We start from the raw sequence: 18,917 nt of genomic DNA, 5'->3' as shown, positions 1-18,917 counted from the left end.
TCTGCCCAGCGACGAGGCTGGGATCATCTGGGACAGTATCTGTTTTGCCTTCCTGCTGTTGCAGAGACGCGTCTTCATGAGTTACTACTTCTTACATGTGGTGGCTGACATCAGGGCCTCACAGATACTGGCCTCCAGGTATACTACTGGGGTTCCAGACCCCAGGTCCTTTAAATGACACAAACATTGGTTTAGCCCACTGAGCTAAAGTCTAGGCATTAGGTTGGGGAGCTAACTCAAGTCTTTAGGTCTCAGGCAAGGTTACCCATCACATCAGGTTACTCATTACACCAGGTTACTCATTACACCAGGTTACTCATTACACCAGGTTACTCATTAAGCCAGGTTACTCATCACACCAGGTTACTCATCACACCAGGTTACTCATTACACCAGGTTACTCATTACACCAGGTTACACCAGATTACCAATTTACTCATTACACCAGGTTACTCATCACACATGGTTACTCATTACACCAGGTTACACCAGGTTACTCATTACACCAGCTTACTCATCACACCAGGTTACTCATTACAACAGGTTACTTATTTCACCAGGTTACACCAGGTTATTCATTACACCAGGTTACACCAGATTACTCATTACACCAGGTTACTCATTACACCAGGTTACTCATTACACCAGGTTACTCATTACACCAGGTTACACCAGATTACTCATTACACCAGGTTACTCATTACACCAGGTTACTCATTACACCAGATTACTCATTACACCAGGTTACTCATTATACCAGGTTACTCATTACACCAGGTTACACCAGATTACTCATTACACCAGGTTACTCATTACACCAGCTTACTCATTACACCAGGTTACTCATTATACCAGGTTACTCATTACACCAGGTTACACCAGATTACTCATTACACCAGGTTACTCATTACACCAGGTTACTCATTACACCAGGTTACTCATTACACCAGATTACTCATTACACCAGGTTACTCATTATACCAGGTTACTCATTACACCAGGTTACACCAGATTACTCATTACACCAGATTACTCATTACACCAGGTTACTCATCACACCAGGTTACTCATCACACCAGGTTACTCATCACACCAGGTTACTCATTACACCAGGTTACTCATCACACCAGGTTACTCATTACACCAGGTTACTCATTACACCAGGTTACTCATTACACCAGGTTACTCATTACACCACGTTACTCATTACACCAGGTTACTGATTACACCAGGTTACTCATCACACCAGGTTACACCAGGTTACTCATCAAATCCAGGTTACTCATCACACCAGGTTACTCATTACACCAGGTTACACCAGGTTACTCATTACACCAGGTTACTATTTACCCCAGGTTACTCATTACACCAGGTTACTCATCACACCAGGTTACTCATTATACCAGGTTACTTATTACACCAGGTAACACCAGATTACTCATTACACCAGGTTACTCATTATACCAGGTTACTCATTACACCAGGTTACTCATTACACCAGGTTACACCTGGTTACTCATTACACCAGGTTACACCAGATTACTCATTACACCAGGTTACTCATTACACCAGGTTACTCATTACACCAGGTTACACCTGGTTACTCATTACACCAGGTTACACCAGGTTACTCATCACACCAGGTTACTCATTACACCAGGTTACTCATTACACCAGGTTACACCAGGTTACTCATTACACCAGGTTACACTAGGTTACTAATTACACCAGGTTACTCATCACACCAGGTTACACCAGGTTACTCATTACATCAGGTTACACCAGGTTACTCATTACACCAGGTTACTCATTACACCAGGTTACTCATTACACCAGGTTACTCATCACACCAGGTTACACCAGGTTACTCATCACACCAGGTTACTCATTACACCAGGTTACTCATTACACCAGGTTACTCATTACACCAGGTTACACCAGGTTACTCATTACACCAGGTTACTCATCACACCAGGTTACTCATTACACCAGGTTACACCAGGTTACTCATTACACCAGGTTACTCATTACAACAGGTTACTCATTACACCAGGTTACTCATTACACCAGGTTACTCATTACACCAGGTTACACCAGGATCCGCAATACACCAGGTTACACCAGGTTACTCATCACACCAGGTTACTCATTACACCAGGTTACTCATTACACCAGGTTACTCATTACACCAGGTTACTCATTACACCAGGTTACACCAGATTACCAATTTACTCATTACACCAGGTTACTCATCACACATGGTTACTCATTACACCAGGTTACACCAGGTTACTCTTTACACCAGTTTACTCATCACACCAGGTTACTCATTACAACAAGTTACTTATTTCACCAGGTTACACCAGGTTACTCATTACACCAGGTTACACCAGATTACTCATTACACCAGGTTACTCATTACACCAGGTTACTCATTACACCAGGTTACTCATTACACCAGGTTACACCAGATTACTCATTTCACCAGGTTACTCATTACACCAGGTTACTCATTACACCAGTTTACTCATTACACCAGGTTACTCATTATACCAGGTTACTCATTACACCAGGTTACACCAGATTACTCATTACACCAGGTTACTCATTACACCAGGTTACTCATTACACCAGGTTACTCATTATACCAGGTTACTCACTACATCAGGTTACACCAGATTACTCATTACACCAGGTTACTCATTACACCAGGTTACTCATTACACCAGGTTACTCATTACACCAGATTACTCATTACACCAGGTTACTCATTATACCAGGTTACTCATTACACCAGGTTACACCAGATTACTCATTACACCAGATTACTCATTACACCATGTTACTCATTATACCAGGGTACTCATTACACCAGGTTACACCAGGTTACTCATTACACCAGGTTACTCATTACACCAGGTTACTCATTATACCAGGTTACTCATTACACCAGGTTAAACCAGATTACTCATTACACCAGGTTACTCATTACACCAGGTTACTTATTTCACCAGGTTACACCAGATTACTCATTACACCAGGTTACTCATCACACCAGATTACTCATTACACCAGGTTACTCATTATACCAGGTTACTCATTACACCAGGTTAAACCAGATTACTCATTACACCAGGTTACTCATTACACCAGGTTACACCAGATTACTCATTACACCTGGTTACTCATCACACCAGGTTACACCAGGTTACTCATCACACCTGGTTACTCATTACACCATGTTACTCATTACACCAGGTTACTCATTACACCAGGTTACTCATTACACCAGGTTACACCAGGTTACTCATTACACCAGGTTACTCATTACACCAGGTTACACCAGGTTACTCATTACACCAGGTTACTCATCAGACCAGGTTACACCATGTTACTCATTACACCAGGTTACTCATTACACCAGGTTACTCATTACACCAGGTTACACCAGGTTACTCATTATACCAGGTTACACCAGGTTACTCATTATACCAGGTTACACCAGGTTACTCATTACACCAGGTTACTCATTACACCAGGTTACACCAGGATCCGCAATACACCAGGTTACACCAGGTTACTCATTACACCAGGTTACTCATTACACCAGGTTACTCATTACACCAGGTTACTCATTACACCAGGTTACACCAGATTACCAATTTACTCATTACACCAGGTTACTCATCACACATGGTTACTCATTACACCAGGTTACACCAGGTTACTCATTACACCAGGTTACTCATCACACCAGGTTACTCATTACAACAGGTTACTTATTTCACCAGGTTACACCAGGTTACTCATTACACCAGGTTACACCAGATTACTCATTACACCAGGTTACTCATTACACCAGGTTACTCATTACACCAGGTTACTCATTACACCAGGTTACACCAGATTACTCATTACACCAGGTTACTCATTACACCAGGTTACTCATTACACCAGATTACTCATTACACCAGGTTACTCATTATACCAGGTTACTCATTACACCAGGTTACACCAGATTACTCATTACACCAGGTTACTCATTACACCAGGTTACTCATTACACCAGGTTACTCATTATACCAGGTTACTCATTACACCAGGTTACACCAGATTACTCATTACACCAGGTTACTCATTACACCAGGTTACTCATTACTCCAGGTTACTCATTACACCAGATTACTCATTACACCAGGTTACTCATTATACCAGGTTACTCATTACACCAGGTTACACCAGATTACTCATTACACCAGATTACTCATTACACCAGGTTACTCATTATACCAGGTTACTCATTACACCAGGTTAAACCAGATTACTCATTACACCAGGTTACTCATTACACCAGGTTACTTATTTCACCAGGTTACACCAGATTACTCATTACACCAGGTTACTCATCACACCAGATTACTCATTACACCAGGTTACTCATTATACCAGGTTACTCATTACACCAGGTTAAACCAGATTACTCATTACACCAGGTTACTTATTTCACCAGGTTACACCAGATTACTCATTACACCAGGTTACTCATTACACCAGGTTACACCAGGTTACTCATTACACCAGGTTACTCATCAGACCAGGTTACACCAGGTTACTCATCACACTAGGTTACTCATTACACCAGGTTTCTCATCACACCAGGTTACACCAGGTTACTCATTACACCAGCTTACTCATTACACCAGGTTTCTCATCACACCAGGTTACACCAGGTTACTCATTACACCAGGTTACTCATTACACCAGGTTACTCATTACACCAGGTTACTCATCACACCAGGTTACTCATTACACCAGGTTACTCATTACACCAGGTTACTCATTACACCAGGTTACACAAGGATCCGCAATACACCAGGTTACACCAGGTTACTCATTACACCAGGTTACTCATTACACCAGGTTACTCATTACACCAGGTTACTCATTACACCAGGTTACACCAGATTACCAATTTACTCATTACACCAGGTTACTCATAACACATGGTTACTCATTACACCAGGTTACACCAGGTTACTCATTACACCAGGTTACTCATCACACCAGGTTACTCATTACACCAGGTTACTCATTACACCAGGTTACACCAGGTTACTCATTACACCAGGTTACACTAGGTTACTAATTACACCAGGTTACTCATCACACCAGGTTACACCAGGTTACTCATTACACCAGGTTACACCAGGTTACTCATTACACCAGGTTACTCATTACACCAGGTTACTCATTACACCAGGTTACTCATCACACCAGGTTACACCAGGTTACTCATCACGCCAGGTTACACATTACACCAGGTTACTCATTACACCAGGTTACTCATTACACCAGGTTACACCAGGTTACTCATTACACCAGGTTACTCATCACACCAGGTTACTCATTACAACAGGTTACTTATTTCACCAGGTTACACCAGGTTACTCATTACACCAGGTTACACCAGATTACTCATTACACCAGGTTACTCATTACACCAGGTTACTCATTACACCAGGTTACTCATTACACCAGGTTACACCAGATTACTCATTACACCAGGTTACTCATTACACCAGGTTACTCATTACACCAGATTACTCATTACACCAGGTTACTCATTATACCAGGTTACTCATTACACCAGGTTACACCAGATTACTCATTACACCAGGTTACTCATTACACCAGGTTACTCATTACACCAGGTTACTCATTATACCAGGTTACTCATTACACCAGGTTACACCAGATTACTCATTACACCAGGTTACTCATTACACCAGGTTACTCATTACTCCAGGTTACTCATTACACCAGATTACTCATTACACCAGGTTACTCATTATACCAGGTTACTCATTACACCAGGTTACACCAGATTACTCATTACACCAGATTACTCATTACACCAGGTTACTCATTATACCAGGTTACTCATTACACCAGGTTAAACCAGATTACTCATTACACCAGGTTACTCATTACACCAGGTTACTTATTTCACCAGGTTACACCAGATTACTCATTACACCAGGTTACTCATCACACCAGATTACTCATTACACCAGGTTACTCATTATACCAGGTTACTCATTACACCAGGTTAAACCAGATTACTCATTACACCAGGTTACTTATTTCACCAGGTTACACCAGATTACTCATTACACCAGGTTACTCATTACACCAGGTTACACCAGGTTACTCATTACACCAGGTTACTCATCAGACCAGGTTACACCAGGTTACTCATCACACTAGGTTACTCATTACACCAGGTTTCTCATCACACCAGGTTACACCAGGTTACTCATTACACCAGCTTACTCATTACACCAGGTTTCTCATCACACCAGGTTACACCAGGTTACTCATTACACCAGGTTACTCATTACACCAGGTTACTCATTACACCAGGTTACTCATCACACCAGGTTACTCATTACACCAGGTTACTCATTACACCAGGTTACTCATTACACCAGGTTACACAAGGATCCGCAATACACCAGGTTACACCAGGTTACTCATTACACCAGGTTACTCATTACACCAGGTTACTCATTACACCAGGTTACTCATTACACCAGGTTACACCAGATTACCAATTTACTCATTACACCAGGTTACTCATAACACATGGTTACTCATTACACCAGGTTACACCAGGTTACTCATTACACCAGGTTACTCATCACACCAGGTTACTCATTACACCAGGTTACTCATTACACCAGGTTACACCAGGTTACTCATTACACCAGGTTACACTAGGTTACTAATTACACCAGGTTACTCATCACACCAGGTTACACCAGGTTACTCATTACACCAGGTTACACCAGGTTACTCATTACACCAGGTTACTCATTACACCAGGTTACTCATTACACCAGGTTACTCATCACACCAGGTTACACCAGGTTACTCATCACGCCAGGTTACACATTACACCAGGTTACTCATTACACCAGGTTACTCATTACACCAGGTTACACCAGGTTACTCATTACACCAGGTTACTCATCACACCAGGTTACTCATTACACCAGGTTACACCAGGTTACTCATTACACCAGGTTACTCATCACAACAGGTTACTCATTACACCAGGTTACTCATTACACCAGGTTACTCATTACACCAGGTTACACCAGGATCCGCAATACACCAGGTTACACCAGGTTACTCATCACACCAGGTTACTCATTACACCAAGTTACTCATTACACCAGGTTACTCATTACACCAGGTTACTCATTACACCAGGTTACACCAGATTACCAATTTACTCATTACACCAGGTTACTCATCACACATGGTTACTCATTACACCAGGTTACACCAGTTTACTCATCACACCAGGTTACTCATTACAACAAGTTACTTATTTCACCAGGTTACACCAGGTTACTCATTACACCAGGTTACACCAGATTACTCATTACACCAGGTTACTCATTACACCAGGTTACTCATTACACCAGGTTACTCATTACACCAGGTTACACCAGATTACTCATTTCACCAGGTTACTCATTACACCAGGTTACTCATTACACCAGTTTACTCATTACACCAGGTTACTCATTATACCAGGTTACTCATTACACCAGGTTACACCAGATTACTCATTACACCAGGTTACTCATTACACCAGGTTACTCATTACACCAGGTTACTCATTATACCAGGTTACTCACTACATCAGGTTACACCAGATTACTCATTACACCAGGTTACTCATTACACCAGGTTACTCATTACACCAGGTTACTCATTACACCAGATTACTCATTACACCAGGTTACTCATTATACCAGGTTACTCATTACACCAGGTTACACCAGATTACTCATTACACCAGATTACTCATTACACCAGGTTACTCATTATACCAGGGTACTCATTACACCAGGTTACACCAGGTTACTCATTACACCAGGTTACTCATTACACCAGGTTACTCATTATACCAGGTTACTCATTACACCAGGTTAAACCAGATTACTCATTACACCAGGTTACTCATTACACCAGGTTACTTATTTCACCAGGTTACACCAGATTACTCATTACACCAGGTTACTCATCACACCAGATTACTCATTACACCAGGTTACTCATTATACCAGGTTACTCATTACACCAGGTTAAACCAGATTACTCATTACACCAGGTTACTCATTACACCAGGTTACACCAGATTACTCATTACACCAGGTTACTCATTACACCTGGTTACTCATCACACCAGGTTACACCAGGTTACTCATCACACCTGGTTACTCATTACACCATGTTACTCATTACACCAGGTTACTCATTACACCAGGTTACTCATTACACCAGGTTACACCAGGTTACTCATTACACCAGGTTACTCATTACACCAGGTTACACCAGGTTACTCATTACACCAGGTTACTCATCAGACCAGGTTACACCATGTTACTCATTACACCAGGTTACTCATTACACCAGGTTACTCATTACACCAGGTTACACCAGGTTACTCATTATACCAGGTTACACCAGGTTACTCATTACACCAGGTTACTCATTACACCAGGTTACACCAGGATCCGCAATACACCAGGTTACACCAGGTTACTCATTACACCAGGTTACTCATTACACCAGGTTACTCATTACACCAGGTTACTCATTACACCAGGTTACACCAGATTACCAATTTACTCATTACACCAGGTTACTCATCACACATGGTTACTCATTACACCAGGTTACACCAGGTTACTCATTACACCAGGTTACTCATCACACCAGGTTACTCATTACAACAGGTTACTTATTTCACCAGGTTACACCAGGTTACTCATTACACCAGGTTACACCAGATTACTCATTACACCAGGTTACTCATTACACCAGGTTACTCATTACACCAGGTTACTCATTACACCAGGTTACACCAGATTACTCATTACACCAGGTTACTCATTACACCAGGTTACTCATTACACCAGATTACTCATTACACCAGGTTACTCATTATACCAGGTTACTCATTACACCAGGTTACACCAGATTACTCATTACACCAGGTTACTCATTACACCAGGTTACTCATTACACCAGGTTACTCATTATACCAGGTTACTCATTACACCAGGTTACACCAGATTACTCATTACACCAGGTTACTCATTACACCAGGTTACTCATTACTCCAGGTTACTCATTACACCAGATTACTCATTACACCAGGTTACTCATTATACCAGGTTACTCATTACACCAGGTTACACCAGATTACTCATTACACCAGATTACTCATTACACCAGGTTACTCATTATACCAGGTTACTCATTACACCAGGTTACACCAGGTTACTCATTACACCAGGTTACTCATTACACCAGGTTACTCATTATACCAGGTTACTCATTACACCAGGTTAAACCAGATTACTCATTACACCAGGTTACTCATTACACCAGGTTACTTATTTCACCAGGTTACACCAGATTACTCATTACACCAGGTTACTCATCACACCAGATTACTCATTACACCAGGTTACTCATTATACCAGGTTACTCATTACACCAGGTTAAACCAGATTACTCATTACACCAGGTTACTTATTTCACCAGGTTACACCAGATTACTCATTACACCAGGTTACTCATTACACCAGGTTACACCAGGTTACTCATTACACCAGGTTACTCATCAGACCAGGTTACACCAGGTTACTCATCACACTAGGTTACTCATTACACCAGGTTTCTCATCACACCAGGTTACACCAGGTTACTCATTACACCAGGTTTCTCATCACACCAGGTTACACCAGGTTACTCATTACACCAGCTTACTCATTACACCAGGTTTCTCATCACACCAGGTTACACCAGGTTACTCATTACACCAGGTTACTCATTACACCAGGTTACTCATTACACCAGGTTACTCATCACACCAGGTTACTCATTACACCAGGTTACTCATTACACCAGGTTACACAAGGATCCGCAATACACCAGGTTACACCAGGTTACTCATTACACCAGGTTACTCATTACACCAGGTTACTCATTACACCAGGTTACTCATTACACCAGGTTACTCATTACACCAGGTTACACCAGATTACCAATTTACTCATTACACCAGGTTACTCATAACACATGGTTACTCATTACACCAGGTTACACCAGGTTACTCATTACACCAGCTTACTCATCACACCAGGTTACTCATTACAACAGGTTACTTATTTCACCAGGTTACACCAGGTTACTCATTACACCAGGTTACTCATTACACCAGGTTACTCATTACACCAGGTTACTCATTACACCAGGTTACACCAGATTACCAATTTACTCATTACACCAGGTTACTCATAACACATGGTTACTCATTACACCAGGTTACACCAGGTTACTCATTACACCAGCTTACTCATCACACCAGGTTACTCATTACAACAGGTTACTTATTTCACCAGGTTACACCAGGTTACTCATTACACCAGGTTACTCATTATACCAGGTTACTCATTACACCAGGTTAAACCAGATTACTCATTACACCAGGTTACTCATTACACCAGGTTACTTATTTCACCAGGTTACACCAGATTACTCATTACACCAGGTTACTCATCACACCAGATTACTCATTACACCAGGTTACTCATTATACCAGGTTACTCATTACACCAGGTTAAACCAGATTACTCATTACACCAGGTTACTCATTACACCAGGTTACACCAGATTACTCATTACACCAGGTTACTCATTACACCTGGTTACTCATCACACCAGGTTACACCAGGTTACTCATCACACCTGGTTACTCATTACACCATGTTACTCATTACACCAGGTTACTCATTACACCGGGTTACTCATTACACCAGGTTACACCAGGTTACTCATTATACCAGGTTACACTAGGTTACTCATTACACCAGGTTACTCATTACACCAGGTTACACCGGGTTACTCATTACACCAGGTTACTCATTACACCAGGTTACTCATCACACCAGGTTACTCATTACACCAGGTTACTCATCACACCAGGTTACTCATTACACCAGGTTACTCATTACACCACGTTACTCATCAAACCAGGTTACTCATCACACCAGGTTACTCATCACACCTGGTTACTCATCACACCAGGTTACTCATCACACCAGGTTACTCATTACACCAGGTTACTCATCACACCAGGTTACACCAGGTTACTCATCACAACAGGTTACTCATTACACCAGGTTACTCATTACACCACGTTACTCATCACACCAGGTTACTCATCACACCAGGTTACTCATCACACCTGGTTACTCATCACACCAGGTTACTCATCACACCAGGTTACTCATTACACCAGGTTACTCATCACACCAGGTTACACCAGGTTACTCATCACACCAGGTTACTCATCACACCAGGTTACTCTTTACACCAGGTTACTCATCACACCAGGTTACTCATCACACCTGGTTACTCATCACACCAGGTTACTCATCACACCAGGTTACTCATTACACCAGGTTACTCATCACAGCAGGTTACACCAGGTTACTCATCACACCAGGTTACTCATTACACCAGGTTACTCATTACACCAGGTTACACCAGGTTACTCATCACACCAGGTTACACCAGGTTACTCATCACACCAGGTTACACCAGGTTACTCATCACACCAGGTTACTCATCACACCAGGTTACTCTTTACACCAGGTTACTCATCACACCAGGTTACTCATCACACCTGGTTACTCATCACACCAGGTTACTCATCACACCAGGTTACTCATTACACCAGGTTACTCATCACACCAGGTTACACCAGGTTACTCATCACACCAGGTTACTCATCACACCAGGTTACTCATTATACCAGGTTAATCATTACACCAGGTTACTCATTACACCAGGTTACACCTGGTTACTCATTACACCAGGTTACACCTGGTTACTCATTACACCAGGTTACACCAGGTTACTCATTACACCAGGTTACTCATTATACCAGGTTACTCATTACACCAGGTTACTCATTACACCAGGTTACACCTGGTTACTCATTACACCAGGTTACACCAGATTACTCATTACAAGGTTACTCATTATACCAGGTTACTCATTACACCAGGTTACACCAGATTACTCATTACACCAGGTTACTCATTACACCAGGTTACTCATTACACCAGGTTTCACCTGGTTACTCATTACACCAGGTTATACCAGGTTACTCATCACACCAGGTTACTCATTACACCAGGTTACTCATTACACCAGGTTACACCAGGTTACTCATTACACCAGGTTACACTAGGTTACTAATTACACCAGGTTACTCATCACACCAGGTTACACCAGGTTACTCATTACACCAGGTTACACCAGGTTACTCATTACACCAGGTTACTCATTACACCAGGTTACTCATTACACCAGGTTACTCATCACACCAGGTTACACCAGGTTACTCATCACACCAGGTTACTCATTACACCAGGTTACTCATTACACCAGGTTACTCATTACACCAGGTTACACCAGGTTACTCATTACACCAGGTTACTCATCACACCAGGTTACTCATTACACCAGGTTACACCAGGTTACTCATTACACCAGGTTACTCATCACACCAGGTTACTCATTACACCAGGTTACTCATTACACCAGGTTACTCATTACACCAGGTTACACCAGGATCCGCAATACACCAGGTTACACCAGGTTACTCATCACACCAGGTTACTCATTACACCAGGTTACTCATTACACCAGGTTACTCATTACACCAGGTTACTCATTACACCAGGTTACTCATTACACCAGGTTACACCAGATTACCAATTTACTCATTACACCAGGTTACTCATCACACATGGTTACTCATTACACCAGGTTACACCAGTTTACTCATCACACCAGGTTACTCATTACAACAGGTTACTTATTTTACCAGGTTACACCAGGTTACTCATTACACCAGGTTACACCAGATTACTCATTACACCAGGTTACTCATTACACCAGGTTACTCATTACACCAGGTTACTCATTACACCAGGTTACACCAGATTACTCATTACACCAGGTTACTCGTTACACCAGATTACTCATTACACCAGGTTACTCATTATACCAGGTTACTCATTACACCAGGTTACACCAGATTACTCATTACACCAGGTTACTCATTACACCAGGTTACTCATTACACCAGGTTACTCATTATACCAGGTTACTCATTACACCAGGTTACACCAGATTACTCATTACACCAGGTTACTCATTACACCAGGTTACTCATTACACCAGGTTACTCATTACACCAGATTACTCATTACACCAGGTTATTCATTATACCAGGTTACTCATTACACCAGGTTACACCAGATTACTCATTACACCAGATTACTCATTACACCAGATTACTCATTATACCAGGTTACTCATTACACCAGGTTACACCAGGTTACTCATTACACCAGGTTACTCATTACACCAGGTTACTCATTATACCAGGTTACTCATTACACCAGGTTAAACCAGATTACTCATTACACCAGGTTACTCATTACACCAGGTTACACCAGATTTCTCATTACACCAGGTTACTCATTACACCTGGTTACTCATCACACCAGGTTACACCAGGTTACTCATCACACCTGGTTACTCATTACACCATGTTACTCATTACACCAGGTTACTCATTACACCAGGTTACTCATTACACCAGGTTACACCAGGTTACTCATTATACCAGGTTACACTAGGTTACTCATTACACCAGGTTACTCATTACACCAGGTTACACCAGGTTACTCATTACACCAGGTTACTCATCAGACCAGGTTACACCAGGTTACTCATCACACTAGGTTACTCATTACACCAGGTTTCTCATCACACCAGGTTACTCATTACACCAGGTTACTCATCACACCAGGTTACTCATTACACCAGGTTACTCATTACACCAGGTTACTCATTACACCAGGTTACACCAGGATCCGCAATACACCAGGTTACACCAGGTTACTCATTACACCAGGTTACTCATTACACCAGGTTACTCATTGCACCAGGTTACTCATTACACCAGGTTACTCATTACACCAGGTTACACCAGATTACCAATTTACTCATTACACCAGGTTACTCATCACACATGGTTACTCATTACACCAGGTTACACCAGGTTACTCATTACACCAGGTTACTCATTACACCAGGTTACTCATTACAACAGGTTACTTATTTCACCAGGTTACACCAGGTTACTCATTACACCAGGTTACACCAGATTACTCATTACACCAGGTTACTCATTACACCAGGTTACTCATTACACCAGGTTACTCATTACACCAGGTTACACCAGATTACTCATTACACCAGTTTACTCATTACACCAGGTTACTCATTACACCAGATTACTCATTACACCAGGTTACTCATTATACCAGGTTACTCATTACACCAGGTTACACCAGATTACTCATTACACCAGGTTACTCATTAAACCAGGTTACTCATTACACCAGGTTACTCATTATACCAGGTTACTCATTACACCAGGTTACACCAGATTACTCATTACACCAGGTTACTCATTACACCAGGTTACTCATTACTCCAGGTTACTCATTACACCAGATTACTCATTACACCAGGTTACTCATTATACCAGGTTACTCATTACACCAGGTTACACCAGATTACTCATTACACCAGATTTCTCATTACACCAGGTTACTCATTATACCAGGTTACTCATTACACCAGGTTACACCAGGTTACTCATTACACCAGGTTACTCATTACACCAGGTTACTCATTATACCAGGTTACTCATTACACCAGGTTAAACCAGATTACTCATTACACCAGGTTACTCATTACACCAGGTTACTTATTTCACCAGGTTACACCAGATTACTCATTACACCAGGTTACTCATCACACCAGATTACTCATTACACCAGGTTACTCATTATACCAGGTTACTCATTACACCAGGTTAAACCAGATTACTCATTACACCAGGTTACTCATTACACCAGGTTACACCAGATTACTCATTACACCAGGTTACTCATTACACCTGGTTACTCATCACACCAGGTTACACCAGGTTACTCATCACACCTGGTTACTCATCACACCATGTTACTCATTACACCAGGTTACTCATTACACCGGGTTACTCATTACACCAGGTTACACCAGGTTACTCATTATACCAGGTTACACTAGGTTACTCATTACACCAGGTTACTCATTACACCAGGTTACACCAGGTTACTCATTACACCAGGTTACTCATCAGACCAGGTTACACCAGGTTACTCATCACACTAGGTTACTCATTACACCAGGTTACTCTTTACACCAGGTTACTCATTACACCAGGTTACTCATTACACCAGGTTACTCATTACACCAGGTTACTCATTACACCAGGTTACTCATCAGACCAGGTTACACCAGGTTACTCATCACACTAGGTTACTCATTACACCAGGTTACTCTTTACACCAGGTTACTCATTACACCAGGTTACTCATTACACCAGGTTACTCATTACACCAGGTTACTCATTACACCAGGTTACACCAGGTTACTCATTACACCAGGTTACTCATCACACCAGGTTACTCATTACACCAGGTTACACCAGGTTACTCATTACACCAGGTTACTCATCACACCAGGTTACTCATTACACCAGGTTACTCATTACACCAGGTTACTCATTACACCAGGTTACACCAGGATCCGCAATACACCAGGTTACACCAGGTTACTCATCACACCAGGTTACTCATTACACCAGGTTACTCATTACACCAGGTTACTCATTACACCAGGTTACTCATTACACCAGGTTACTCATTACACCAGGTTACACCAGATTACCAATTTACTCATTACACCAGGTTACTCATCACACATGGTTACTCATTACACCAGGTTACACCAGTTTACTCATCACACCAGGTTACTCATTACAACAGGTTACTTATTTTACCAGGTTACACCAGGTTACTCATTACACCAGGTTACACCAGATTACTCATTACACCAGGTTACTCATTACACCAGGTTACTCATTACACCAGGTTACACCAGATTACTCATTACACCAGGTTACTCGTTACACCAGATTACTCATTACACCAGGTTACTCATTATACCAGGTTACTCATTACACCAGGTTACACCAGATTACTCATTACACCAGGTTACTCATTACACCAGGTTACTCATTACACCAGGTTACTCATTATACCAGGTTACTCATTACACCAGGTTACACCAGATTACTCATTACACCAGGTTACTCATTACACCAGGTTACTCATTACACCAGGTTACTCATTACACCAGATTACTCATTACACCAGGTTATTCATTATACCAGGTTACTCATTACACCAGGTTACACCAGATTACTCATTACACCAGATTACTCATTACACCAGATTACTCATTATACCAGGTTACTCATTACACCAGGTTACACCAGGTTACTCATTACACCAGGTTACTCATTACACCAGGTTACTCATTATACCAGGTTACTCATTACACCAGGTTAAACCAGATTACTCATTACACCAGGTTACTCATTACACCAGGTTACACCAGATTTCTCATTACACCAGGTTACTCATTACACCTGGTTACTCATCACACCAGGTTACACCAGGTTACTCATCACACCTGGTTACTCATTACACCATGTTACTCATTACACCAGGTTACTCATTACACCAGGTTACTCATTACACCAGGTTACACCAGGTTACTCATTATACCAGGTTACACTAGGTTACTCATTACACCAGGTTACTCATTACACCAGGTTACACCAGGTTACTCATTACACCAGGTTACTCATCAGACCAGGTTACACCAGGTTACTCATCACACTAGGTTACTCATTACACCAGGTTTCTCATCACACCAGGTTACTCATTACACCAGGTTACTCATCACACCAGGTTACTCATTACACCAGGTTACTCATTACACCAGGTTACTCATTACACCAGGTTACACCAGGATCCGCAATACACCAGGTTACACCAGGTTACTCATTACACCAGGTTACTCATTACACCAGGTTACTCATTGCACCAGGTTACTCATTACACCAGGTTACTCATTACACCAGGTTACACCAGATTACCAATTTACTCATTACACCAGGTTACTCATCACACATGGTTACTCATTACACCAGGTTACACCAGGTTACTCATTACACCAGGTTACTCATTACACCAGGTTACTCATTACAACAGGTTACTTATTTCACCAGGTTACACCAGGTTACTCATTACACCAGGTTACACCAGATTACTCATTACACCAGGTTACTCATTACACCAGGTTACTCATTACACCAGGTTACTCATTACACCAGGTTACACCAGATTACTCATTACACCAGGTTACTCATTACACCAGGTTACTCATTACACCAGATTACTCATTACACCAGGTTACTCATTATACCAGGTTACTCATTACACCAGGTTACACCAGATTACTCACTACACCAGGTTACTCATTAAACCAGGTTACTCATTACACCAGGTTACTCATTATACCAGGTTACTCATTACACCAGGTTACACCAGATTACTCATTACACCAGGTTACTCATTACACCAGGTTACTCATTACTCCAGGTTACTCATTACACCAGATTACTCATTACACCAGGTTACTCATTATACCAGGTTACTCATTACACCAGGTTACACCAGATTACTCATTACACCAGATTTCTCATTACACCAGGTTACTCATTATACCAGGTTACTCATTACACCAGGTTACACCAGGTTACTCATTACACCAGGTTACTCATTACACCAGGTTACTCATTATACCAGGTTACTCATTACACCAGGTTAAACCAGATTACTCATTACACCAGGTTACTCATTACACCAGGTTACTTATTTCACCAGGTTACACCAGATTACTCATTACACCAGGTTACTCATCACACCAGATTACTCATTACACCAGGTTACTCATTATACCAGGTTACTCATTACACCAGGTTAAACCAGATTACTCATTACACCAGGTTACTCATTACACCAGGTTACACCAGATTACTCATTACACCAGGTTACTCATTACACCTGGTTACTCATCACACCAGGTTACACCAGGTTACTCATCACACCTGGTTACTCATTACACCATGTTACTCATTACACCAGGTTACTCATTACACCGGGTTACTCATTACACCAGGTTACACCAGGTTACTCATTATACCAGGTTACACTAGGTTACTCATTACACCAGGTTACTCATTACACCAGGTTACACCAGGTTACTCATTACACCAGGTTACTCATCAGACCAGGTTACACCAGGTTACTCATCACACTAGGTTACTCATTACACCAGGTTACTCTTTACACCAGGTTACTCATTACACCAGGTTACTCATTACACCAGGTTACTCATTACACCAGGTTACTCATTATACCAGGTTACTCATTACACCAGGTTAAACCAGATTACTCATTACACCAGGTTACTCATTACACCAGGTTACTTATTTCACCAGGTTACACCAGATTACTCATTACACCAGGTTACTCATTATACCAGGTTACTCATTACACCAGGTTACACCAGGTTACTCATTACACCAGGTTACTCATTACACCAGGTTACTCATTATACCAGGTTACTCATTACACCAGGTTAAACCAGATTACTCATTACACCAGGTTACTCATTACACCAGGTTACTTATTTCACCAGGTTACACCAGATTACTCATTACACCAGGTTACTCATCACACCAGATTACTAATTACACCAGGTTACTCATTATACCAGGTTACTCA

At 41.5% G+C, this 18,917-nt stretch overlaps 1 protein-coding gene across 1 annotated transcript in view; it reads left to right on the top strand.

The window, feature by feature from the left end:
• Window positions 1–18,917, top strand: part of LOC139387576 (piezo-type mechanosensitive ion channel component 2) — a 291,891-nt gene that overhangs the window by 170,494 nt on the left and 102,480 nt on the right. The window contains exon 31 of the mRNA XM_071133907.1: window positions 1–138. This exon is cut by the window's left edge and continues 33 nt beyond it. Within this exon, the coding sequence (XP_070990008.1) occupies window positions 1–138 (138 nt within the window). The remainder of the gene's footprint in view (window positions 139–18,917) is intronic.

The sequence above is a fragment of the Oncorhynchus clarkii genome, chromosome 28 (assembly GCF_045791955.1).
Source record: "Oncorhynchus clarkii lewisi isolate Uvic-CL-2024 chromosome 28, UVic_Ocla_1.0, whole genome shotgun sequence".
In the NCBI taxonomy this organism is placed as follows: domain Eukaryota; kingdom Metazoa; phylum Chordata; class Actinopteri; order Salmoniformes; family Salmonidae; genus Oncorhynchus; species Oncorhynchus clarkii.
Note: the sequence above shows the minus strand (reverse complement) of the source record. Positions and strands in the feature narration are given on the sequence as shown.